General features: G+C 41.1%; 1 protein-coding gene across 6 annotated transcripts in view; it reads right to left on the bottom strand.

The window, feature by feature from the left end:
* LOC139391412 (epithelial discoidin domain-containing receptor 1-like) overlaps positions 1-25,995 on the bottom strand; it is a 79,919-nt gene extending 53,924 nt beyond the window's left edge. For 3 of the 6 annotated variants that reach the window (XM_071138931.1, XM_071138934.1, XM_071138933.1), the window contains exons 1-2: positions 25,613-25,962; positions 1,083-1,240 (exon numbers count right to left, since the gene is read on the bottom strand). In XM_071138931.1, the coding sequence (XP_070995032.1) occupies positions 1,083-1,182 (100 nt within the window). In that variant the 5' untranslated portion in view covers positions 1,183-1,240; positions 25,613-25,962. Of the gene's footprint in view, positions 1-1,082; positions 1,241-25,612 lie in introns of all 6 variants that reach the window. The other 3 variants (XM_071138932.1, XM_071138935.1, XM_071138930.1) reach the window with 3 other exon arrangements.
* Between the last annotated feature and the right edge of the window lie 212 nt (positions 25,996-26,207).

Genomic DNA, 26,207 nt, shown 5'->3' with positions numbered 1-26,207 from the left:
GAAGTTCTAACTCAGTTGCTGTCAGTGAGTCAGTGGATAGGAATGTGGGGTTGGAAGATAAAACCTCTGAGACACACACACACCTACCCCCTACACCCCCACACGGACAGGCCTGTTTCATTACATCATTACCTAGCTGCCAATAAAACTCTCTCTCCAGGCCTCCCCTTCTCTCTTTTTAGTCCCCTCTCTGTCATTGCCCTCGCTCCATTGGCTTTCTTCCCACGCTCCATCTCTCTTTCTCCCCCTTTCACACACATGGTGGGTGTTTCCCTTCCTTTATTTACTCTTCATATCAGTTCATATCCTGGTACTAATGGGCTATTTCCTCCTATAAAAGACTTGTTGCATTACCGCAGCAACGGTGTGGAAATAATAACGATATGGATCAAATCAGATGACACAAACGTGTGCATGCATGTGTGTGTGCGGGAGACAGATAATTTACTGTCTGCTTCTACCCTGGAGGTGGCAGCTCTGGTTTCACCTTGTGGAGTTTCATTTTCTCTACTCTATCTCTATCCCTCTCCTCCCCTCCCTCCTTCCCCTCTCTCTCTTTGTATGATTGACAGGTGATGAGCGGCCTGTACATTAGTGAGGCTGAATACCCAAGGCTCATTCTCCCTGCTACCATCTCTCTCCTTTTACACATGGCTGCCTAGGAGACATGGACCTGAAACAGGATCGGCTGCTGATAGCGGATGGACAGACTTAAGGCACACATTCAAGAATGTGAGGAGAGTGTAGACAAGAAAGGGGCAGAGAGGGCGAGGGATGGAGGGGTGGAGGAGGAGGACAAGGCAATGGGTGAGGCCGAGATGGAATTGTCTGACATTTCTGAGGGGGTGCCTGTGAGATCTTGAATGGAAGGTAAAACACATCTGTTCTGATTATAGTTTTTCCCTTGTTGTGACTCCAATTGTATTAAACCTGGCCGATTGGTCAATGATTGGCTTTAACTAGGGAAGTTATTGAGAACCCAAACTCTTCAACAATAATGACCAATCATATTCTGGGGATCTGATTTGACCTTGACCTTAAGCAGTCACTTCCTGTCTGACATCTGACCTTTGACCTCTCACCTGGTTTAAAGTGCCAGTCGTGGTCATCCGCAGCCGACAACGCCACCAGGATGACGGTAACCACAATGACAGGAAACAGCCGCAGCTCTGGCGTTGCCATGGCACCAGCAACACACCCGGTTACCTGTCCGGAGACGCGCTGACAACCACAGGCATACCTGACAGAGGGATAGAGAGAGAGGAAGGATTAGAAGATTTCAAAATGCATGAATAATTTATTTTGTATCATGAAAGACAGAATACGAGAGAGTAGGAAGAATGAGAGAGAGGGGTGATAATCCGTGTGGATGGGTTTCTGTCTAAATGTCAGGTCCAGTCTAGTAGATACAGAAGCTTCCTCTGTGATTTATGAATCCCTGTCTGTCAGCCCTGTGTACGAGTAACCAGACACCATGGACTCATTGGAGAGCAACTCAAAATGTAAGCAATATAATACAACACAACATGACACAATATAATACAAGACAATATGACACAACACAATACAATATAACACAACAAAATAACTCAATTCAACACAACAAAATCCAACAAAACAGACCAGTGGCACCACAGCACAGAGAACATTAGCTTTGTTTCGATATGTTGTTGTTGCACAATGAACAATCGAAGGTGGTGTAATTAGCCTAGCCAGCATTACTTAGTCCTTCAGCATTCAAAATGTCAATCATGTCATTTCCAACTCCTTTATTACAAACTCCTCCTCAAGTGCTGTAGTAGTTAGACTGGGGCCTGATAGGGTGCTGTAGTAGTTAGACTGGGGCCTGATAGGGTGCTGTAGTAGTTAGACTGGGGCCTGATAGGGTGCTGTAGTAGTTAGACTGGGGCCTGATAGGGTGCTGTAGTAGTTAGACTGGGGCCTGATAGGGTGCTGTAGTAGTTAGACTGGGGCCTGATAGGGTGCTGTAGTAGTTAGACTGGGGCCTGATAGGGTGCTGTAGTAGTTAGACTGGGGCCTGATAGGGTGCTGTAGTAGTTAGACTGGGGCCTGATAGGGTGCTGTAGCAGTTAGACTGGGGCCTGATAAGGTGCTGTAGTAGTTAGACTGGGGCCTGATAGGGTGCTGTAGTAGTTAGACTGGGGCCTGATAGGGTGCTGTAGTAGTTAGACTGGGGCCTGATAGGGTGCTGTAGTAGTTAGACTGGGGCCTGATAGGGTGCTGTAGTAGTTAGACTGGGGCATGATAGGGTGCTGTAGTAGTTAGACTGGGGCCTGATAGGGTGCTGTAGTAGTTAGACTGGCGCCTGATAGGGTGCTGTAGTAGTTAGACTGGGGCCTGATAGGGTGGATAGGGTGCTGTAGTTACCCATCTACGAGACACAAAAAGGCTTGTCCAGTAGTTTTACTGGTGGATGCTTAATGATTGGGGGTGATGGTGGTAGGGAGGGGGAGACAGCTGGTAGGGGAGGGGGTGTAGAGGGGTGGCCTGGTGTCCCTGTGGGCCCACTGACTTCACTGGCACAGACCGACAGCTGACACACAGCTGTAGGGACACAGAGGAAGGAGAGCGACAGTGTGATGGACAGAGGGAGGGAATGAAGGGAGGTATGAAGACGAGTGAAACGTGGAATTGTAGGCATAGAGAACAGAAGAGAAGGATGGAACGAAGGAGCAGTCCAGATGACATGGATGACATAGTAGAGTGTGTGTGTGTGTGTGTGTGTGTGTGTGTGTGTGTGTGTGTGTGTGTGTGTGTGTGTGTGTGTGTGTGTGTGTGTGTGTGTGTGCGTGCGTGCGTGCGTGCGTGCGTGCGTGCGTGTGACACAGAGGAGATTTCAGGGATAGCCAGCCAGTGCAGCTGTCCAGAACAAAAGACAGGCGCTAGGCAACAGATACAGGGTGCAAGTGTTCAGAGAGAGGGAGAGAGAGTAGACAGCTTGTTTTGAGAAAACACCCAAGCCTTCCAAACGAGTGAAGCAGTGTGTGTCTGCTGTGCCAGATGACACCATGTTGAAATATGTCTCTTACAGGATTCCAGTAACTCTAAGCATGCCGAACCAGAGCTGAGAATCTCCCTCTGCTGGCCTGTCCACTATGTCAACAATCCTAAAAATGATCCCCGTCACAATCCATAACAAGGTACTCAACAAATGTTACAACTGATAAAATACTTTTACTGACCAGCGATCACAAAACCGGATGGAAACACAAACCTTAGGTTCTGAAGAAAATACAACCAAATGAAAATCACCGCTAACCAAAACCAAGATTATGTTTGGCATAGACAGTCAAGTGTTTTTGAGGCACCAGGCAGCTGCCATGTCTAAGTGGAAAAACAAGCCACAGTGTTTAGGGAGATGCTAGTGAGGGAAGTGAGGCGAGCCCACGGTGTTTAGCAAACCATCTATCTCTCTCCCTATCCCACTGCCATCTCCATCCACTTACATGATTTGTCCAGACTAATTCACAAGGCTAACTAATGGTTATGAACAGCTGTCTAAGTCCCACCACACAACAATAAAACAGACAGAGAGAGGGGAGAGGGAAGGAGGGAATGGGGGAGGGAGAAGAAATGTTCTTATGAAAAAGTATGCTTCAGTGAAAGTTTGACAAAAGTTTGGATTCCTTTTGGCACTGCAATGTCTCATGACAATCATATTGTAGTTTGCAAAAATATAAACGCAATGAGCTGAAAAAAAAGATCTCAGACATTTTTCATACGCACAAAAAACATATTTATCTTTCATTTTGTGCACAAATTTGTTTACATCCATGTTAGTGAATATTTATCCTTTGCCAAGATAATCCATCCACCTGACAGGTGTGGCATATCAATAAGCTGATTGAAAAGCAAGATCATTACACAGGTGCACCTTGTGTTGGGGACAATAAAAGGCCACTCTAAAATGTGCAGTTTTGTCACACAACACAATGCCACAGATGTCTCAAGTTTTGAGGGAACGTGCATTCGGCATGCTGACTGCAGGAATGTCCACCAGAGCACTGTCACGTTCTGACCTTTATTTCCTTTGTTTTGTATTTATTTAGTATGGTCAGGGCGTGAGTTGGGTGGGCAGTCTATGTTTGATTTTCTATGTTTTGGGGATTTCTATGTTTCGGCCTAGTATGGTTCTCAATCAGAGGCAGGTGTCATTAAGAGCCAGTCAGTAAGACAGACAGACCGTTTCTCTCCCCAGTCAGCCAGTTAGTAAGACAGACAGACCGTTTCTCTCCCCAGTCAGCCAGTCAGTAAGACAGACAGACCGTTTCTCTCCCCAGTCAGTCAGCCAGTCAGTAAGACAGACAGACCGTTTCTCTCCCCAGTCAGCCAGTCAGTAAGACAGACAGACCGTTTCTCTCCCCAGTCAGTCAGCCAGTCAGTAAGACAGACAGACCGTTTCTCTCCCCAGTCAGCCAGTCAGTAAGACAGACAGACCGTTTCTCTCCCCAGCCAGCCAGTCAGTAAGACAGACAGACCGTTTCTCTCCCCAGTCAGCCAGTCAGTAAGACAGACAGACCGTTTCTCTCCCCAGTCAGCCAGTCAGTAAGACAGACAGACCGTTTCTCTCCCCAGTCAGTCAGCCAGTCAGTAAGACAGACAGACCGTTTCTCTCCCCAGTCAGTAAGACAGACAGACAGTTTCTCTCCCCAGTCAGTAAGACAGACAGACGGTTTCTCTCCCCAGTCAGTCAGCCAGTCAGTAAGACAGACAGACTGTTTCTCTCCCCAGTCAGCCAGTCAGTAAGACAGACAGACCGTTTCTCTCCCCAGTAAGACAGACAGACTGTTTCTCTCCCAGTCAGCCAGTCAGTAAGACAGACAGACCGTTTCTCTCCCCAGTCAGCCAGTCAGTAAGACAGACAGACAGTTTCTCTCCCCAGTCAGTAAGACAGACAGACCATTTCTCTCCCCAGTCAGCCAGTCAGTAAGACAGACAGACCATTTCTCTCCCCAGTCAGCCAGTCAGTAAGACAGACAGACCGTTTCTCTCCCCAGTCAGCCAGTCAGTAAGACAGACAGACCGTTTCTCTCCGCAGTCAGCCAGTAAGTAAGACAGACAGACCATTTCTCTCCGCAGTCAGCCAGTCAGTCAGACAGACAGTAATAGTAACCCTCCCACTGGGGAGGTTAGAAAGGAGTGAGGTCTTTGTTCTGGGTTTCCGTCAGACCCAGTAGAGGGAGTAGAGGGAGTCACTGAGGCACAACCATCCGGTGAGTCCTGGATAGATGGAAACACCTTGTAACCTTCCAAGCACTTACAGTGTTCGATGGTGTCAACTGGGGAAACAAGGCGGCACTTGAAGGCTTTCCTGAACGAGAGCAGATGGTTTTGTTGTTTTGTCTGTGAGTCAGTGATAGCCTGGTCCCAGATCTGTTTGTGAGGTATTGACACCTCAGAGGGGTATACTACAAAGTAGGATCAATGAGTTAGCCAGCTAACTTTAATTAATAACAAGAAATAACTGTTGATTTTCTGAATCATTAAAAAGCTTAGATATGTGTTTTTGGTTGTTGAGTCAATTAGACCATGCACATTTCAAACTTATCTTTCTAAAAACGACAACATTATTTTAGAATAGTTAGGCAAGTTAGATGGCTATCTCATTGATCCTGCTTTGTAGAAAACCCCTTTGTTTATTTATGCTGTAGTTGACAATACAACACAAACAGATCAGAGACCAGGCTAGGTCAGGATTGTTGTCAGCCTGGTAACACTGCTACTGGTTCTGAGGGGCTATTCTCTGAGAATCTTTAAAGACCTGGCTAGAAGAACAATAGTGGCAGCTAGAGTGCTACTATCCAGCACTCTAGCTGGACATTCGGACTTATACATACACACACACACCTGATCTCGCTCTATTCTCTCACTTTCTTAATTTTTTCTTCTCTTCTCCCTCTCACTATTGTCGAGAACTGTTTTATAATTGAATGTGTTTATTGTTTGTCTATCTTTTTTATGTATTTGTCTACAATTTTATATATGTTTACAACAAGCAAGGGGGAGATATCAGAATAGGGGCATTGGGGAATAATAACATTTTGTATGGAAGACATTTGTACTGTAGTGAAGCCGTCTCTAGAGTATTGCAAGGTCTCTTTCATGATCATGTGAAACGTCAATTGCTATGGAAATGCTGGGATGTGTTTTCAATTATGTTAAAGGTAATTATGATGCAACTATGATGGTGATACGATATGGATTACAATTATCATCATGAATATTAAGGCTATACGGACTACATGTTACACACATAGACACTCAACCGTGCAAATTGGCAGTTATTATTTATTTGGACATCACACATTATAGTCTACTCTTATACAGACTCTCACTATATCACATCCAATATCATACACATCAACCTACTCAGATTTACTTCTCAATTTTCTAACATCTGTGGCATTGGCTCACAGGAAAACAGGCAAAGGAATAAAACAAATATTGCTAGAACCTATTTCTTGAATTCTAAATATCAGACATTTGAAAGCTCTAGTTTTGACCTTCATAATACCTCTGATGGCAGTAACTTTACAAGCACTAATTATGGTCACTATAGACTGAGAAGAGTTATGGGAAGGGGTGAAATAAGTATAGCCAGTTATAATTGTAAGGGTTTAGCAGATTATTAAAAGAAGATCAGTCTTTACATGGCTAAAAGAAAAGGAATATAACACATACTGTTTACAGGAAACTCACTCTACATCCTTAGATGAAGTTGTTTACAGGAAACTTACTCTATATCCTTAGATGAAGTTGTGTGGAAAAAGGAATGGGGTGGGGAAATCATTTTCTGTCACGGTCAAAGGAACTCAAAAGGTGTGATGATATTAATGATCAAAAATATCGTTCTGAATGTGCAAATAGTCAGGAATGATTTGCAAGGAAGGTGGATCCTTTTGAATATGAAAGTGGACGACAAAGAGATTTGGCTCATTAATCTACAGTGGGGCAAATCAGGATGATCCACACTTCTTCAAAAACATTTATACCAATTTATTGAACTTACAGGCAACAAATGATCATATCATTATGGTAGGAGACTATAACACAGTGTTAAGTACCTCAGTGAACCGTAAAGGTAATCACTCTACAAACTATCATCACCATGCCCTTAAGGAAATCACTAATATTATGGACACATTAGAAATAATGGATATTTGGAGACTAAAAAACCCCGACCTTGTGAGATATACATGGAGGAAGCTTAATCAATCTAATCGTCTTGAATACTTTCTTGTCTCTTACTCTCTTGCATCAAAGGTTAAAACAGTTTTAATAGGAGAAAGAATGCGATCGGATCATCATCTAATTGGCATTCACATAACTCGTATAGATTTTTAACGTGGACGGGGATATTGGAAATTTAATCAAAGTTTACTGGAGGACAACTTATTTTTAACTAAGACAAAATAATTTATAACTGAATTTTTCCAGTATAATATGGGTTCAGCAAATCCCCTTATTGTTTGGGATACCTTTAAATGTACCTTCAGGGGTCATTCAATTCAATATTCATCAATAATAAAAAAGCAGTTTCTGACTAAAGAGGCAAGACTAACAAGGGAAATACATGAACTAATAGTACAGGTAGATAGCAATAAAAACGATACTACAGAGACACAAGATAAGTTAGAGGAAAAACAAAAAGAACTTGAGGAACTTATTTAAGAATGATCTAATGTAATCTGTTACAAAAATAAAGCAAACTGGGTGGAATATGGATATGCACAAACTTCTTCCTGAATCTCCAAAACAGGAACACTAACAAAAATAATTTGCAGAAACTCGTTACTGAAGACAGAGTCATCTATGATTCTCCAAATGATATTTTAAAAGAGGAAGCTAATTATTTTAGGCAGATGTTCTCTTTTCCGTCTCATCCTTTCCCACTGAATGAAGATTATGGTAAGGAATTCTTTCCAAACAATATAAAAAATGAACAAATGAAACGGAAAGATCAGTGCGAAGGCCAAATTACAGAGGAATAACTTTTTGAGGCTATTAAATCCTTTCAGTCTGGAAAAACCCCAGGGCTTGATGGCATAAAGGTATATCAAGTATTTTTTTGATATACTAAAAGCTCCATTGTTATATTGTTTGAACTACTTCTATAGAAATGTGTCAGGTACTCAGCAGGAAGGTCTGATATCTCTATTATTAAAACAACACCCAGATTGTAAATATAAAGACCCGGTCTATCTAAAACTGGCTACAATTTCAATTTCATCTATGCAGTTGTAAATGAGAACTTGTTCTCAACTAGCCTACCTGGTTAAATAAAAGTGAAATAAAAAAAAATATATATAAATAAATACATTTATTTTTCCTCCATGTCATTGGTTATTGTTCTCAGAACATCATTGGTCACTGAAGCCGAGGGAATTTGGCTGCCCTCTTGGACAGTAGCCCAACAGAAAATTCTGACCCTCTCTCCGATCGATCAGAATATTGACATAGGTCTGAGAGAGGTGTGGTGTGGTGCGTTGACCTTCAACGGCACATATGGATCCTCTCACTGGATTCCAAGAACAACAAACGCACTGAGATAGAATGAAGCCATCTGTCTGGAATCAATGCTGTGGTGGATATCCTCTGTGATGAGGCTGTATGTAACAGTGCAGTCAGTAGTCCAGTCATTCGTCATCCAGTGATTCACTGGTATGTGTCAGCTGACACTTCATCAATACCAGGAAATACCAGTCAGCAGGAAGTAAGGAAGTACAGCCAGTCAGAAATGTTGAATCTGAACTGATTTTGACAGGATGGAGCAGGAAGAGATTAGGAAAAGTGAGTCATTTAAAAATAACAAAAAGTGGTAAGAGAGGTAGAAGATAGAGGCAAATAGATGGCGGGAGAAACTAAGAAAATGCTTTGAGAAGTTAAACAAAACATTTTGATAGTGAGGAAGGAGAGAGAGAGAGAGAGAGAGAGAGAGAGAGAGAGAGAGAGAGAGAGAGAGAGAGGGAGAGAGTCAGAGAGAGAAAGAGAGAGAGAGAGAGAAAGAGAGAGAGAGAGTCAGAGAGAGAGAGAGAGAGAGCGAGAGAGAGTGAGAGAGAGAGAGAGAGAGAGAGAGAGAGAAAGAGAGAGAAAGAGCGAGAGAGAGAGAGAGAGAGAGAGAGAGAGAGAGAGAGAGAGAGAGCGAGAGAGAGAGAGAGAGAGAGAGAGAGAGAGAGAGAATAATAAAAGTGGACGAATAAGAGAAAGTGGAAGAAAGGGAACTAATTTCCAGGAATAGTTTGGCCTTTGGAAGTGTGGCATGACTCAACAGGACGTCTCTCTGCTTTCCAAAACATAGGTTCAACAACTCACACACACACATACAGTAGGGCAAAAAAGTATTTAGTCAGCCACCAATTGTGCAAGTTCTCCCACTTAAAAAGATGAGAGAGGCCTGTAATTTTCATCATAGGTACACTTCAACTATGACAGACAAAATGAGAAAAAAATCCAGAAAATCACATTGTAGGATTTTTAATGAATTTATTTGACAATGTGGAAAATAAGTATTGTTATATATATACCTAGGAGGCTCATGGTTCTCACCCCCTTCCATAGACTTACATAGTAATTATGACAACTTCCAGAGGAAGTCTGTGGCTGCTATGAAAGTGAACTGTGTTTGTGTGTTATCAGGGGTGTATTCATTCTGATGATTCTGTTGAAAAACGGTTCTTAAACAGAGGCAAACGGAACGCAACAGAGACATACCAGAATTTATCCGATATACACTCTAATTTGCAACTGTTGGACTAATGATTACACCCCAGATCAGCTAGATGCTGGCAAGAGTGTGCAAGCCGGTATTTAATGTCTCAATCTGTCACCTTGATTACTCAAAATTCTATTGACCTGTGCACCTACGTTTGTAAGCTTTCATTCATAGGCTAGGTTGTAGCAACCTCATGAAAATGTGAGTATCATGTAGAAGCCTAAACCTATCAATGTTACATTGAGCTGAATGGAATATGAATGACAGTCATCCAATATGCTGTGAAAAAAGTAATCATCCTCCCTCATCTTAAAAGGCACGACAGCCACTGGCCTATATAGTAGAGGAGAGAGACCGATGACGATTGAAGACCACATGTTCAGTTTGTCCTGCTGAGGAAATTAAGCTTTGTCGTCAACAACAACAGAATATGAAGACATTAGTTGGACGCCATTACAAAAATTATGGATGTTAAATACTAATACTTTTTTTGTTCAAGTTTTTTGTTATTATAAAACAAAAATCTGACTAATCCTGAAGCAAAACTAAGCTAATAATGAACAGATTCAAACTAGCACATTTAATGGAGTTTTGGGATCAATTACAAAGTCTGTAAGCAGTCCTAAAGCCAAACACTGACTCATGCTTTTGCTCACTGTCATTGATCTGCATCAAAATGACAGAATCAAGAGGAGGAATATTCATTTTCTGTTGGGGCATAATAGCCCTAGACCTCTGTCCTATACGCCTACAACACACCCACACTGCAGAGTGGAGAAATACAACCTGTACAATTCTGAACAATGAACTAAAACACCTCCTCGTCTTTATGGGGAATTTTGTGTAGATTGATGTTTTTTATTTTTATTTCATCAATTTAAGAATAAGGCTGTAACGTAAAATAAATGTGGAAAAAGTCTAGGGATCTGAATACTTTCCAAATGCACTGTATATTTATATTCCATGCGCAATGCCAAGCATCAGCTGGAGTGGTGTAAAACTCGCTGCCATTGGACTCTGAAGCAGTGGAAACACGTTCTCTGGAGTGATGAATTATGCCTCACCATATGGCAGTCCGACGGACAAATCTGGATTTGGCGGATGCCAGGAGAACGCTACATGCCCCAATACGGCCCCTTAGTTCCAGTGAAGGGAAATCTTAAACGCTATAGCATACAAAGACATTCTAGACGATCCTGTGCTTCCAACTTTGTGGCAACAGTTTGGGGAAGGCCCTTTCCCATTTCAGCATCACAATGCCCCTGTGCACAAAGCTAGGTCCATACAGAAATGGTTTGTCAAGATCGGTGTGGAAGAACTTGACTGGCCTGCAAAGAACCCTGACCTCAACCCCATCGAACACTTTTGGGTTGAATTGGAACGACGACTATGAGCCAGGCTTACTTACCCAACATCAGTGCCCGACCCCACTAATGCTCTTCTGGCTGAATGGAAGCATGTCCCCGCAGCAATGTTCCCACATCTAGTGGAAAGCCTTCCCAGAAGAGTGGAGGCTGCTGTGGCAGCAAAGGGGGGACCAACTCCATATTAATGCCCATGATTTTGGAATGAGATGTTCAACGAGCAGGTGTCCACATACTTTTGGAGTGTAGCTCATTCTAATATTTCTACTACTGTACATGACATTTTAGTTACACTGTTTATACACACCGCATATGTATTTATATACTGGATTCTTGACATAGCCCAATCCAATATATCTACTGTGTAGATTCATCTGGTGTACACATGCATAGATTACTGTTACAGTGCTATTTGGGTTGTGCTATTTTACTTTTTACTGCATTGGTAGGAGCTGGTAACATAAGCATTTCGCTGCACCAGCTTTAACATCTGCTAAACTGTGTACGTGACCAACTTAAACTGCTGAGCTAAAGCCTAGGCATTAGATCTAGACCACTTTAGCACACTGAGCTAAAGCCTAGGCATTAGATCTAGACCACGTTAGTACACTGAGCTAAAGCCTAGGCATTAGATCTAGACCACGTTAGCACACTGAGCTAAAGCCTAGGCATCAGATCTAGATCACGTTAGGACACTGAGCTAAAGCGTAGGCATTAGATCTAGACCACGTTAGCACACTGAGCTAAAGCCTAGGCATTAGATCTAGACCACGTTAGTACACTGAGCTAAAGCCTAGGCATTAGATCTAGACCATGTTAGCACACTGAGCTAAAGCCTAGGCATTAGATCTTGACCACAATAGCACACTGAGCTAAAGCCTAGGCATCAGATCTAGATCACGTTAGCACACTGAGCTAAAGCATAGGCATTAGATCTAGACCACGTTAGCACACTGAGCTAAAGCCTAGGCATTAGATCTAGACCACAATAGAACACTGAGCTAAAGCCTAGGCATTAGATCTAGATCACGTTAGCACACTGAGCAAAAGCCTAGGCATTAGATCTAGACCACGATAGCACACTGAGCTAAAGCCTAGGCATCAGATCTAGATCACGTTAGCACACTGAGCAAAAGCCTAGGCATTAGATCTAGACCACAATAGCACACTGAGCTAAAGCCTAGGCATCAGATCTAGATCACGTTAGCACACTGAGCAAAAGCCTAGGCATTAGATCTAGACCACGATAGCACACTGAGCTAAAGCCTAGGCATTAGATCTAGACCACGTTAGCACACTGAGCTAAAGCCTAGGCATTAGTTCTAGACCACGATAGCACACTGAGCTAAAGCCTAGGCATTAGATCTAGATCACGTTAGCACACTGAGCTAAAGCCTAGGCATTAGATCTAGATCACGATAGCACACTGAGCTAAAGCCTAGGCATCAGATCTAGATCACGATAGCACACTGAGCTAAAGCCTAGGCATTAGATCTAGACCACGTTAGCACACTGAGCTAAAGCCTAGGCATTAGATCTAGACCACAATAGCACACTGAGCTAAAGCCTAGGCATCAGATCTAGATCACGTTAGCACACTGAGCAAAAGCCTAGGCATTAGATCTAGACCACGATAGCACACTGAGCTAAAGCCTAGGCATTAGATCTAGACCACGTTAGCACACTGAGCTAAAGCCTAGGCATTAGTTCTAGACCACGATAGCACACTGAGCTAAAGCCTAGGCATTAGATCTAGATCACGATAGCACACTGAGCTAAAGCCTAGGCATCAGATCTAGATCACGATAGCACACTGAGCTAAAGCCTAGGCATTAGATCTAGACCACGTTAGCACACTGAGCTAAAGCCTAGGCATCAGATCTAGATCACGATAGCACACTGAGCTAAAGCCTAGGCATTAGATCTAGACCACAATAGCACACTGAGCTAAAGCCTAGGCATTAGATCTAGATCACGTTAGCACACTGAGCTAAAGCCTAGGCATTAGATCTAGACCACGTTAGCACACTGAGCTAAAGCCTAGGCATTAGATCTAGAAAGCTTTCATATACATGAATGGCTGTGTGTTGAGTTATTTTGAGGGGACAGCAAATTTACACTGTTATACAAGCTGTACACTCACTACTTTACATTGTAGCAAAAGTTGGACTAGTAACCGGAAGGTTTCAAGTTCAAACCCTCGAGCTGACAAGTTACAAATCTGTTGTTCTTCCCCTGAACAGGCAGTTAACCCCCTAGGCCCCCTAGGCCGTCATTGAAAATAAGAATTTGTTCTTAACTGACTTGCCTAGTAAAATAAATAAATAAATAAATTATGTGGGAATAGAAATGATGCAGACAATATACATTGCTAGAAGCTACAATATTAATATTTTTTTTTAAATTGAGAGAAAGAAAAGGCCCTTTTCAAAAGTAAAGCACTGTGTAGGGTATAGGGTGCCATTTTGGACTACAATTGGTTCCCACGGGACAAGAATTTTGTTTCACTCTCACTGTCTGCTACTCCAACGGTTTTGTTTTGGTTCTCAGACAGGGCTTAGATCTCCTTACTTGTCGGTGCACATCCAGGGAACTGCTCTGGGCCTCAAACGGATGATTACACCTGTCCTACTGGAGCTACTCCCTCTCTCCATAATCCCTATCCTGGATATATACACTGAGTGTACAAAACATTAGGAACACATAGACTGACCAGGTTAATCCATGTAAAAACTATGATCCTTTATTGATGTCATTGGTTAAATCCATTTCAATTAGTGTAGATAAAGGGGAGGAGACAGGTTAAAGGATTTTTAAGCCTTGAGACAATTGAGACATGGATTGTGTATGTGCCATTCAGAGGGTGAATAGGCAAGACAAAATATTTAAGTGCTTTTGAACAGGGGATGATAGTAGGTGCCAGGTTCACCGGGTTTGTGTGTGTCAAAAACTGCAATGCTGCTGGATTTTTCATGCTCAACAGTTTCCTGTGTGGATCAAGAATGGTTCATCACCCAAAGGACATCCAGCCAACTTGATACAACTGCATTGTGGTAAACATGGACCAACAAATTGAGGCAAAAGGTGGTGCAACTCAATATTAGGAAGGTGTTCTGTATATATACACTGAACAAAATTAGAAACACAGCATGTAAGGTCTTGTTTCCATGTTTCATGAGCTGAAATAAAAGATCCCAGAAATGTTCCATACGCACAAAAAGCTTATTTCTCTCCAATGTTGTGCACAAAGTTGTTGACATCCCTGTTAGTGAGCATTTCTCCTTTGCCAAGATAATCCATCCACCTGACAGGTGTGGAATATCAAGAAGCTGATTAAACAGCAGGATCATTACACAGGTGCACCTTGTGCTGGGGACAATAAAAGACCACTCTAAAATGTGCAGCTGTCACACAACACACTGCCACAAATGTCTCAAGTTTTGAGGGAGCGTGCAATTGGCATGCTGACTGCAGGAATGTCCACCAAAGCTGTTGCCAGATAATTGAATGTTAATTTCTCTACCATAAGCCTCCTCCAAAATCATTTTAGAGAATTTGTCAATAGGATCAACTGGCCTCACAACCGCAGACCACGTGTATGGCATCATGTGGGTGAGCGGTTTGCTGATGTCAACGTTGTGAACAGACTGCCCGTTGAGGTGGTTGGGTCATGGAGTTTTGGCAGTTATGGTATCGGTATAAGCTATGAATGAACACAATTGCATTTTATCGATGGCAATTTGAATGCACAGAAATACTGTGACGAGATCCTGAGGGCCAATGTGAGGCCCAAGGTATCTTTGACCAACTCATGTGAAATCCATAGATTAGGGCTGAATTAATTCATTTCAAATTGACTGATTTTCTCATATGAATTGTAACTCAGTAAAATCTTTGAAATGGTTGCATCACGCATTTATATTGTTGTTCAGTATATGTTTTATTGTCACATACACCAGATAGGTGCAGTGAAATTTCTTGCTTTACAGGGTTAGCCATTGTAGTATGGCGCCCCTGGAGAAAATGAGGGTTAAGTGCTTTGCTCAATGGCACAACAGCAGATTTTTCACCTGATCAGCTCGGGTATTCGAACCAGCAACCTTTTGGTTACTGACCCAATGCTCTAACCGCTAGGCTACCTGCCGCCCTAGATGGGAGAGACGTGCAGTCATGAAAGTCCAGGGAGGAGTACTTCCACTGAATCTGAATTAAGAACCCGTCAAACATAGTCTTGGTGAGAAAATTTTAGCACTGAAAAAATAATTATGTTTTAACGGAGTTTAGCCCTAGGCATAGGAATAACAGGACCTATCTAATTTATGATGTACTGTTTTCCATATGAGACTTATACTATAACAAGTATGGGATACAGCTCGAGTAGCATTGACATCCTAATGACATACTAGCGATAGAGTGAATATCAATCTGTGATGCTAGACTGACTCAAGCTATACTGGACCTCTGAGGGTTTGTTACAGTTCTAGTGTGACACAAGGCCTCAGACTAATTCCCTGAATTCAATTTACACTGTCTCACTACCACCTGTCTGAGGAGAGGAGAAAGAAAGGGGGGACAGGGGGAGGAGAGAAAGGAGAAGTATGTGACAGCACTGTGCTACTCTCACAATGAGGACAGAGAAAACGGACTGCTGCATGGTCCACAACGGTGGCAAGAGAGTTGGAGAGAAAAGGGGGAGAGGAGAAAGAAAGGGGGGACAGGGGGAGGAGAGAAAGGAGAAGTATGTGACAGCACTGTGCTACTCTCACAATGGGGACAGAGAAAACGGACTGCTGCCTGGTCCACCACGGTGGCAAGAGAGTTGGAGAGAAAAGGGGGAGAGGAGAAAGAAAGGGGGGACAGGGGGAGGAGAGAAAGGAGAAGTATGTGACAGCACTGTGCTACTCTCACAATGGGGACAGAGAAAACGGACTGCTGCATGGTCCACAACGGTGGCAAGAGAGTTGGAGAGAGGAGAAGAGAAAGGGGGAGAGGAGAAGAGAAAGGGGGAGAAGAAACAAGAAATGGGTAGAGGAGGAGAAAGCAGTAGAGAGGATTAGAGGAGCAGAGGAGCAGAGAGAGAGAGAGAGAGAGAGAGAGAGAGAGGGCCTTCCATATTTAGAAGCCTGACTCAGAAGTATAGAGTAAGCATTAGACAGCGTTAGACAAAGACCCAGCAGCAGGAGGGTGAGAATGATTCACCCAGTGACTTAGCATTGAAATGGAAAGGAGGACAGGAGGGAAAGGGGGGAGGAATAGTTTGGAGACAGAGAGAAAAGAGAGAGAGCAGGTCAAACCGGAATGTGTTGTGCGAGACTCAGCATTTAGAACCGCAGTGAGAAAAACAGACTCTCTGTACTTCACTAACCACTTCTTCTTCAAGACAAATAAATGGTCATGCAGGGGAAGGCTGAAGACACCCTCAGAGCTGTTTAATGTCAGTCTGGACCATTCAAACACACGCATGCACACACACACACAGACACACACACACCAAACAAAATCTCAGCTCTAACGTGGAGTCTGGTTCTAGATGAAACTCACGCTGACACACACACGAACACACACATTATCATTTTTACACCCCTCAGGCATCGGTTGATCCCTCTACCAGCTAATTTCTCTCTGCTCCTAAAAAGAGCTCACTGACACTTCACACGGCAGTATCCTGGTCCTAATGCCTGGAAGGGGAAGGCTGATGTCATAGTCAGAACCTCAACAGGGATGGTGTTACTCAGAACACTGGGGTGATAAAGAGACATAGGCTCAGTCCCAAATGGCACTGTATTCCCTTTATAGTGCACTACATTTAGCCAGGACCTAGGAGAGCTCTGGTCAAAAGTAGTGCACTATATATAGGGAATAGGGTGCCATTTGGGATGTTGCTTGTTAAAATAAGCAATTCTTTGATGTTTAGCATGGCATAGTGTGTTTTACACAGTACTAGATACATACATACAGTACATACATACAGTACTAGATACATACATACAGTATATACATGCAGTACTACATACATACATTCACTACTAGATACATACATACAGTACATACATACAGTACATACATATAGAAATAGATACATGCATACAGTACATACATACAGTACTAGATACAGTACTAGATACATACATACATACAGTACATACAGTACTAAATACATACATACAGTACATACATACAGTACTAGATACAGACATACAGTATATACATGCAGTACTACATACATACATACAGTACATACATACAGTACTAGATACATACATTCACTACTAGATACATACATACAGTACATACATACAGTACTAGATACATACATACAGTACTAGATACATACATACATGCATACATACATACATACAGTACATACATATAGAAATAGATACATGCATACAGGACATACATACAGTACTAGATACATACATACATACATTAAATACATACAGTATTAGATACATACATACAGTACATACATACATTCAGTACGAGATACATACATACAGTACTAGATACATACATACAGTACTAGATACATACATATATACAGTACATACATACAGTACTAGATACATACATACAGTACATACATACAGTACTAGATAAATACATAAAGTACATACATACAGTACTAGATACATACATACAGTAGATACATACAGTACTAGATACATACATAAAGTACATAAATACAGTACTATATACATACATACAGTACTAGATACATACATACAGTAGATACATACAGTACTAGATACATACATAAAGTACATAAATACAGTACTATATACATACATACAGTACTAGATACATACATACATACAGTACATACATACAGTACTAAATACATACATACAGTACTAGATGCATACATACAGTACATACATACAGTACTAGATACATACATACAGTACTAGATACATACATACAGTATATACATACAGTACTAGATACATACAGTACTAGATACATACATACATACAGTACTAGATACATACATAAAGTACATACATACAGTACTAGATACATACATACAGTACATACATACAGTACTAAGGCATTCTATTGTGTTTTAAACAACAACAACAGTGAGTCAGTGCTCAGGCACAACACATTCGTAGGAATAAAATCATTACAATATAATGATCTGAAATGCCTTTTGGGTTGTTTGGGGTACACACTTCACTATTCAAATGCTCCCTGACTGTATCACTGAAATGAACAAACCTGAAGATGAGTGCTCATTATACAGCATGACTGTATGTATGTATGTATCTAGTACTGTATGTATCTAGTACTGTATGTATATACTGTATGTATGTATCTAGTACTGTATGTATGTATCTAGTACTGTATGTATGTACTGTATGTATGTACTGTATGTATGCATCTAGTACTGTATGTATGTATTTAGTACTGTATGTATGTACTGTATGTATCTAGTACTGTATGTATGTACTGTATGTATGTATGTATATAGTACTGTATGTATGTACTTTATGTATGTATGCATCTAGTACTGTATGTTTGTACTGTATGTATGCATCTAGTACTGTATCTATTTATGTATCTAGTACTGTATTTATGTACTTTATGTATGTATCTAGTACTGTATGTATCTACTGTATGTATGTACTGTATGTATGTATCTAGTACTGTATGTATGTATTTAGTACTGTATGTACTGTATGTATGTATGTATCTAGTACTGTATCTAGTACTGTATGTATGTACTTTATGTATTTATCTAGTACTGTATGTATGTACTGTATGTATGTATCTAGTACTGTATGTATGTACTGGATGTATGTATCTAGTACTGTATGTATGTATCTAGTACTGTATGTATGTACTGGATGTATGTATCTAGTACTGTATGTATGTATCTAGTACTGTATGTATGTACTGGATGTATGTATCTAGTACTGTATGTATGTATCTAGTACTGTATGTATGTATCTCGTACTGAATGTATGTATCTAGTACTGTATGTATGTATGTACTGTATGTATGTATCTAATACTGTATGTATGTACTGTATGCATGTATCTATTTCTATATGTATGTACTGTATGTATGTATGTATGTATCTAGTACTGTATGTATGTATCTAGTACTGTATGTATGTACTGTATGTATGTATGTAGTACTGCATGTATATACGTATGTCTGTATCTAGTACTGTATGTATGTACTGTATGTATGTATCTAGTACTGTATGTATGTATTTAGTACTGTATGTATGTATGTATCTAGTACTGTATGTATGTACTGTATATATGTATGTATCTAGTACTATATGTATGTATCTAGTACTGTATGTATGTATCTCGTACTGAATGTATGTATCTAGTACTGTATGTATGTATCTAGTACTGTATGTATGTACTGGATGTATGTATCTAGTACTGTATGTATGTATCTAGTACTGTATGTATGTACTGTATATATGTATGTATGTATGTATCTAGTACTGTATGTATGTACTGTATGTATGTATGTATGTATGTATGTATCTAGTACTGTATGTATGTACTGTATGTATGTATCTAGTAGTGAATGTATGTATGTAGTACTGCATGTATATACTGTATGTCTGTATCTAGTACTGTATGTATGTACTGTATGTATGTATCTAGTACTGTATGTATGTATCTAGTACTGTATGTACTGTATGTATGTATGTATCTAGTACTGTATGTATGTACTGTATGTATGTATCTATTTCTGTATGTATGTACTGTATGTATGTATGTATGTATCTAGTACTGTATGTATGTATCTAGTACTGTATGTATGTACTGTATGCATGTATCTAGTACTGAATGTATGTATCTAGTACTATATGTATTTAATGTTTGTATGTATGTACTGTATGTATGTATCTAGTACTGTATATATGTACTGTATGTAGGTATCTAGTACTGTATGTATGTATGTATCTAGTACTGTAGGTATGTAAAGTATGTATGCATCTAGTACTGTATGTATGTATATAGTACTGTATGTATGTACTGTATGCATGTATCTAGTACTGAATGTATGTATCTAGTACTATATGTATTTAATGTTTGTATGTATGTACTGTATGTATGTATCTAGTACTGTATGTATGTATGTATCTAGTACTGTATGTATCTAGTACTGTATGTATATACTGTATGTATGTATCTAGTACTGTATGTATGTATCTAGTACTGTATGTATGTACTTTATGTATGTATGTATGTATCTAGTACTGTATGTATGTACTGTATGTATGCAGGAGCAGGAATCCCAGTCAGCTCTTATGTTGGCATGACATGCTGAGGGTATGTGAGATCCCCAGATAAAATACACTGACAAATTCACTCATTCAAACAGTCCAGCCACAGCCAATAGACACAAACTGTTTACCCAGCCCCATACCAACACTATCTATCAGGGTTGGGAGGATGGTAACCTCACAGATGAGTGGAGGCAGAGATGAGGGGAGGGGGGATGATGTTAATGATAAAGAGATAGGAGGATGAGGGAAGGGAATAGAAGGATAAATGATCTAGTGCTGCTTCAGCCGGAGAGAGAGAGAGAGAGAGAGAGAGAGAGAGAGAGAGAGAGAGAGAGAGAGAGCGAGAGAGAGAGAGAGAGTGGTGGAAGATGAAGTGAAAGAAGAGATGTTCAGAGAGATTTGGAGAGAGACAGATTGCCAGAACGATCAATTACTGCATCAAAGGTATGTTGGATGGGGCAGAGGGAGAGACGGATGAGATGGAGAGCAGAGAGGGGAGATCAAATGGGTCTCAGAAATGGTTTGAAACAAACCGACACGCAGAACCCAAAACGACTTCACATCCCGCTTTTAAGTGTCGGCGCCCATTATGCAATTTAGAATTTCTCTCTCTCTTCTTCCTCCCTCTTCTTCCTCTCTCTCTTCCTCTCTCTTTGACAGCTATTCAAATGTTTGCAAGAGAAAAGTATGAGAAAGAAATTGGATTGAAAAGTCTAGCTAGCTGTCTAGACCAAGGGGAAATTGGTTTGGGACAAGAGATAAACAATTTAGCCAATGCTTTCTTTTTGGAGGTGTAAAAAGGCTACTTTGTCTGAGCGTGTAGATGGAACCTGCTCGTCCTTGGTAATTGAATTATTCCTGAACATGAGGTCTGTCAGCCTGTTGGGAGCCAATTAGTACAACAACAAAAAAGCTACAAGCTATTCCATCCATAAAAGGATGATATTACTATGCTCTAATCTAAGATTACAGATTATAAAACTAAATCCTGTACACTGTATGCTAGCAAAGTTTCAACTCTTTATTATTTCAATAGCCAATGTTTAGTTCAACAGACCTCAATGGTAGATGGAATCATTGGCTATTGAAATACAGTAGATTGCAATAAAGGTGAGGTTTTGCAAGCAGGCAGTATGTGGTTAATTTGTTATTTTGATTCACGTTTTATATTCCTATGAACCAGTAAAATATATATTTTTTTATATGCGAGCGCATCACTTTTGAAGATCGAAGTCATTTAACAAACGTTACAGTATCTCTCCTAACACTACATCTAATAAATGTATCTCATAAACACAATGACCTGAAAAAGAGGACAATGGTGTCATCAGCAGCGAGGTCAATGATTAACCTGTGTGACTGTATACTGGCAGAGACTAAACCTGAATGCTTCACAATCACCTAAACCCAGTTACATTTATTACATTTTAACTGATAATGTGGTATGTAGTATGCATGTCTTGGTGTAATTACATGCATCTACAGTGCATTCAGAAAGTATTCAGACCCCTTGACTTTTTCCACATTTTGTTATGTTACAAGGTCTGATTAAAATGTACACATTTTTTGTCAATGATCTACACAAAATACTCTGCAATGTCAAGGTGAAAAAATAATATGACAACTAAAAAAATATAGGAAATAAAACACTGATATTACTTGATTAGATAAGTATTCAATCCCCTTTGGCAGTGATTACAGCTGCGAGTATTTCTGGGTAAGTCTCTAAGAGCCTTGCACGCCTGGATTGTACAATATTTGTGCTTCCAACAGATACCTCTTACTGATAAACTGAACAGACAACTTGCATAGAGCACTTACAAAGAAAGCCATTCTGACCCTGTAAATTCATATTTTCCTGTACAAAACTCCAAAGAATGCACAATAATCCAATTTGTATGCAGCGGTATACTCACATTGTTGAAGTGTGATCTAAATACTGTAGGCTATAATATGTCAATCTCTTCTTGTCTCTTCTCTAAAGCTGATAGAACCAGACTATGAAATGACAACCATCCTCTTGGGACGACATGGAGGTTTGGCATCCAAATGCCCATTAGACACGGACAGAACAAATCTATGATCCCTTCAGGGTCTATCTATCAACACAATGCTCCTCCTCTCTGTCCTCACTCTTCATCGGTATTACCAGCACAGCAGAGGGGAGAGCGAGCGAGTAGGGGACAGAGAGGAGGCATAGAGAGAGAGAGAGAGAGAGAGAGAGAGAGAGCGAGAGCGAGAGCGAGAGAGAGAGAGAGAGAAAGAGAGAGAGAGAGAGAGAAAGCCATCACCTACAGAGAGATGAACCTGGAGAAGAGTCCCCTAAGCAAGCTGGTCCTGTGGCTCTGTTCACAAACACAAACAGTCTATTAATGTTCTGTCCACAGAGCCCCAGGACAGAAACACAATTAGACACAACTAAAACATGAGAAAACAAAAACAAAAAAGAGAATTACTTGACACATTGGAAAGAATTAACTAAAACAAATAGAGCAAACTAGAATGCTAATTGACCCGTTAACAGAGAGCACACCGTGGCAGAATACCTGACCACTGTGACTGACCCAAAATTAAGGAAATCTTTGACTATGTGCATAGCCTTGCAATTGAGAAAGGTTGCCGTAGGCAGACATGGCTCTCAAGAGAAGACAGGCTATGTGCTCACTGCCCACAAAATGAGGTGGAAACTGTGCTGCACTTCCTAACCTCCTGCCCAATGTATGACCATATTAGAGACACATATTTCCTTCAGATTACACAGATACACAAAGAATTCAAAAAATGTTTTTAACTTTGATAAACTCCCATATCTATTGGGTGAAATACCACAGTGTACCATCACAACAGCAATATTTGTGACCTGTTGCCACAAGAAAAGGGCAACCAGTGAAGAACAAACACCATTGTAAATACAACCCATATTTATGTTTATTTATTTTCCCTTTTTTACTTGACCTATTTGCACATCGTTACAACACTGTATATTGACATAATTTGTAATGTCTTTATTCTTCGGAACTTGTGAGTGTAATGTTTACTGTTTATTCATTTCACTTGCTTTGGCAATGTAAACATATGTTTCCCATGCCAATAAAGCCCCTTGAATTTAATTGAGAGAAAGAGAGAAAGAGAGAGAAAGAGAGAATAGGGGAAAGAGAGTAGAGGTAGAAAGGGTTTATTGTCTCTTTATCTATTAACAAAACCACAGGCAGCTAAACCAACCCGAGCCAGGCAGCATTTCCCCCCACCCCAACAACACCATCCTCCCGACACAGCAGCAGGACCAGCCCCCTGGCCAGGACAACCAATAAAGACATATCTACAGGGAAGAGAAACCAGACCCCTGCTCTCTCTGCACAATTACCCCCCTAACCCTATTGTTTACTTTGTGTCCAAAAAACACACACACAAACTTGGTTCTATGAGAAAGCATATTCTCTCTCACTGTAATTCATCCTATGTCTCTGTCAGAGGATAATCGATCCATTCATTCTCCATGATGGATTCATTAACACTCTGGGTGATGATGCTTGGGACATAATGTACATGGTTCTCCTTCTTCCTTCTCTTGTCTTCCACATGTGTTTCTTCTAAAAACACTTCAGTCCTTGGTGGTGTCCGATTGTGTTCCATAGGTTGAGACTGGATTCTCTAAAAACATGTTTATTTTCTCTGGCAGTACTTTAGGCTAGTTTGGGGGGTTTGTTCCAGTGACTGATTGCTTCCCAGAGGAGAACTCCCCATTCGCTACACTGGTGTATCACACAGGAACGAAATTCAAGCGGCTCTGCCTTGTTTGGGGTCACCTGCTTGCCACGCCAGGTCACAAGGTTAATAACCGCACCATGTTCCATCAAGGTGTGAAATGGCCACCTGGACGCTATGAGGTCATCATGGTAAACGCTCAACTTTTTATTAACCCCATCCTTCTCACGTTAAGGACCCTTTGCCTTTTTACAGTTGCAGTCCTCTGCATCCGTAGAATGTATTGTGTTTAACACCGACTGGTTTTGAGGAGCACCTGTAACGGATGTGAAACGGCTAGCTTAGTTAGCGGTGCGCGCTAAATAGCGTTTCAATCGGTGACGTCACCTGCTTTGAGACCTTGAAGTAGTAGTTCCCCTTGCTCTGCAAGGGCCGCGGCTTTTGTGGAGCGATGGGTAACGATGCTTCGAGGGTGACTGTTGTTGATGTGTGCAGAGGGTCCCTGGTTCGCGCCCGGGTATGGGCGAGGGGACGGTCTAAAGTTATACTGTTACACACCATATCAATAGAATAGGCCCATTACCTCTATAGTTTTACAGACTCTGGGTAATTCAAAGCGAACAATGTTGCTGAAAGGTTATTTATTATGGAATGTGGCAGGGGGAATGACTTGAAACAACTCAAGCCCATTTGCAATTTGGGGGGGGTCAATTGTGGGCAGTAAATCGGATAAGCACCCAAGAGATCTAATGGAATGCAAAGCCTAAATAAGAAAATGCATGAAAAAGCTACATTTGCGCATAGGCTTTGGCCTAATGCAGGCCAGCTAATTCATATACGTAGCCTTCTAAGAACAAAAAACGATTGAACAACTGACCGTGCGTTTTTTAGGTAATACACTGTTTATACACTGATATTACAGTGGTCAGCCTATCAAATAATAGAATAGCGTGAAGAGCAGTTAGGCCTATGTGGTTATCAGTTCTGTTGTCACTTAGAGAGGTACAATGTACTGTAACTACGCTATATAAGACCTAATGCTATACATTAGGATATTTTTTATACTGCAGGGATATAATGTAGCCTAATTACAACAGTCCAAACTAGCTACTTTGTACATCTGATGTACTACATCACCAATGAAGATGTGAATAATGCAATGTAATAACTAAGTAGTTAACGTTAGTTCGTTGACTCTTGGAAAATAGAATTTATCTAATCACCAGGCCAGACAAACAAGCAATGTGGGTGCAACGTTACACCTCACTATGCGCTTCCCGAGTTCTGTGGCCCCAGTCCAAACCAGCCTTCCCCGCCTGACACCGAGACTGTTTGACGCCAATCGACACAGTGGGGCAGACAGACACAACTGACATAAACCCACAAACACCCATTCACAGACAAACAGACATAAATACCTCATGTAACCGTGAAGATAGCCTACCCACAGCAGCTCCTTAACTGGCATGAGCGATTTAGCAATTTGCGTTTATTGACAGTGCGTACTCTTTATCAATGCATGAACGTGATGTAGTTTTTACCACTTACCTAAAAGTCACGGAGAAATGTGACACCACTCGCAACTTCTAAATGTTTTGAATATCCCGTATGCAATGTGTAGGGCGGTGACTGTCCACCAAAATATTCCGCCACGGGAATAATCCAACGCTGCCTGCAGTTGTTGCGCGGCGCGTTCGACCTTTCTTCGACTGTGAAAACAACAAAGCACTCCAAAGTAGGCAACACGTTACGTCCAGAAACGTAGAAAATGTCAAGTTGTCTAGCTCACATTTGTCAAGATTAAAGTTTTGAACTGACAAGAGAACGGGAAGAGAAAACCGTTAATATCTCCGTCGCTCTCTATTCGTCTACTTCACCGAGGAAGCCTAGTTTCAGCTCAAACCTCAGCTCACCGCGAGGCCAGCGCCAGGGGCTCATTTACATAACTGCACTGGCTGTGTCCAATCACAACAGCTAGCCAGGTGCTTGTTGAATATTCTACCAGCAAACAGCCAATCAGTAGTCGCCCTGGGTGGGACCCATGGCCCGACAACAGCACTGTAAATGTGAGTAAGCCCCTGGGTATAGAGATATTTTTATTTGTTACAGGAATTGAGAGATTTGGGGAATATGAAATATAATA

Source organism: Oncorhynchus clarkii, chromosome 3, assembly GCF_045791955.1.
Source record: "Oncorhynchus clarkii lewisi isolate Uvic-CL-2024 chromosome 3, UVic_Ocla_1.0, whole genome shotgun sequence".
Classification (NCBI taxonomy): Eukaryota; Metazoa; Chordata; class Actinopteri; order Salmoniformes; family Salmonidae; genus Oncorhynchus; species Oncorhynchus clarkii.
This window is presented reverse-complemented; position numbering and strand designations above follow the sequence as displayed.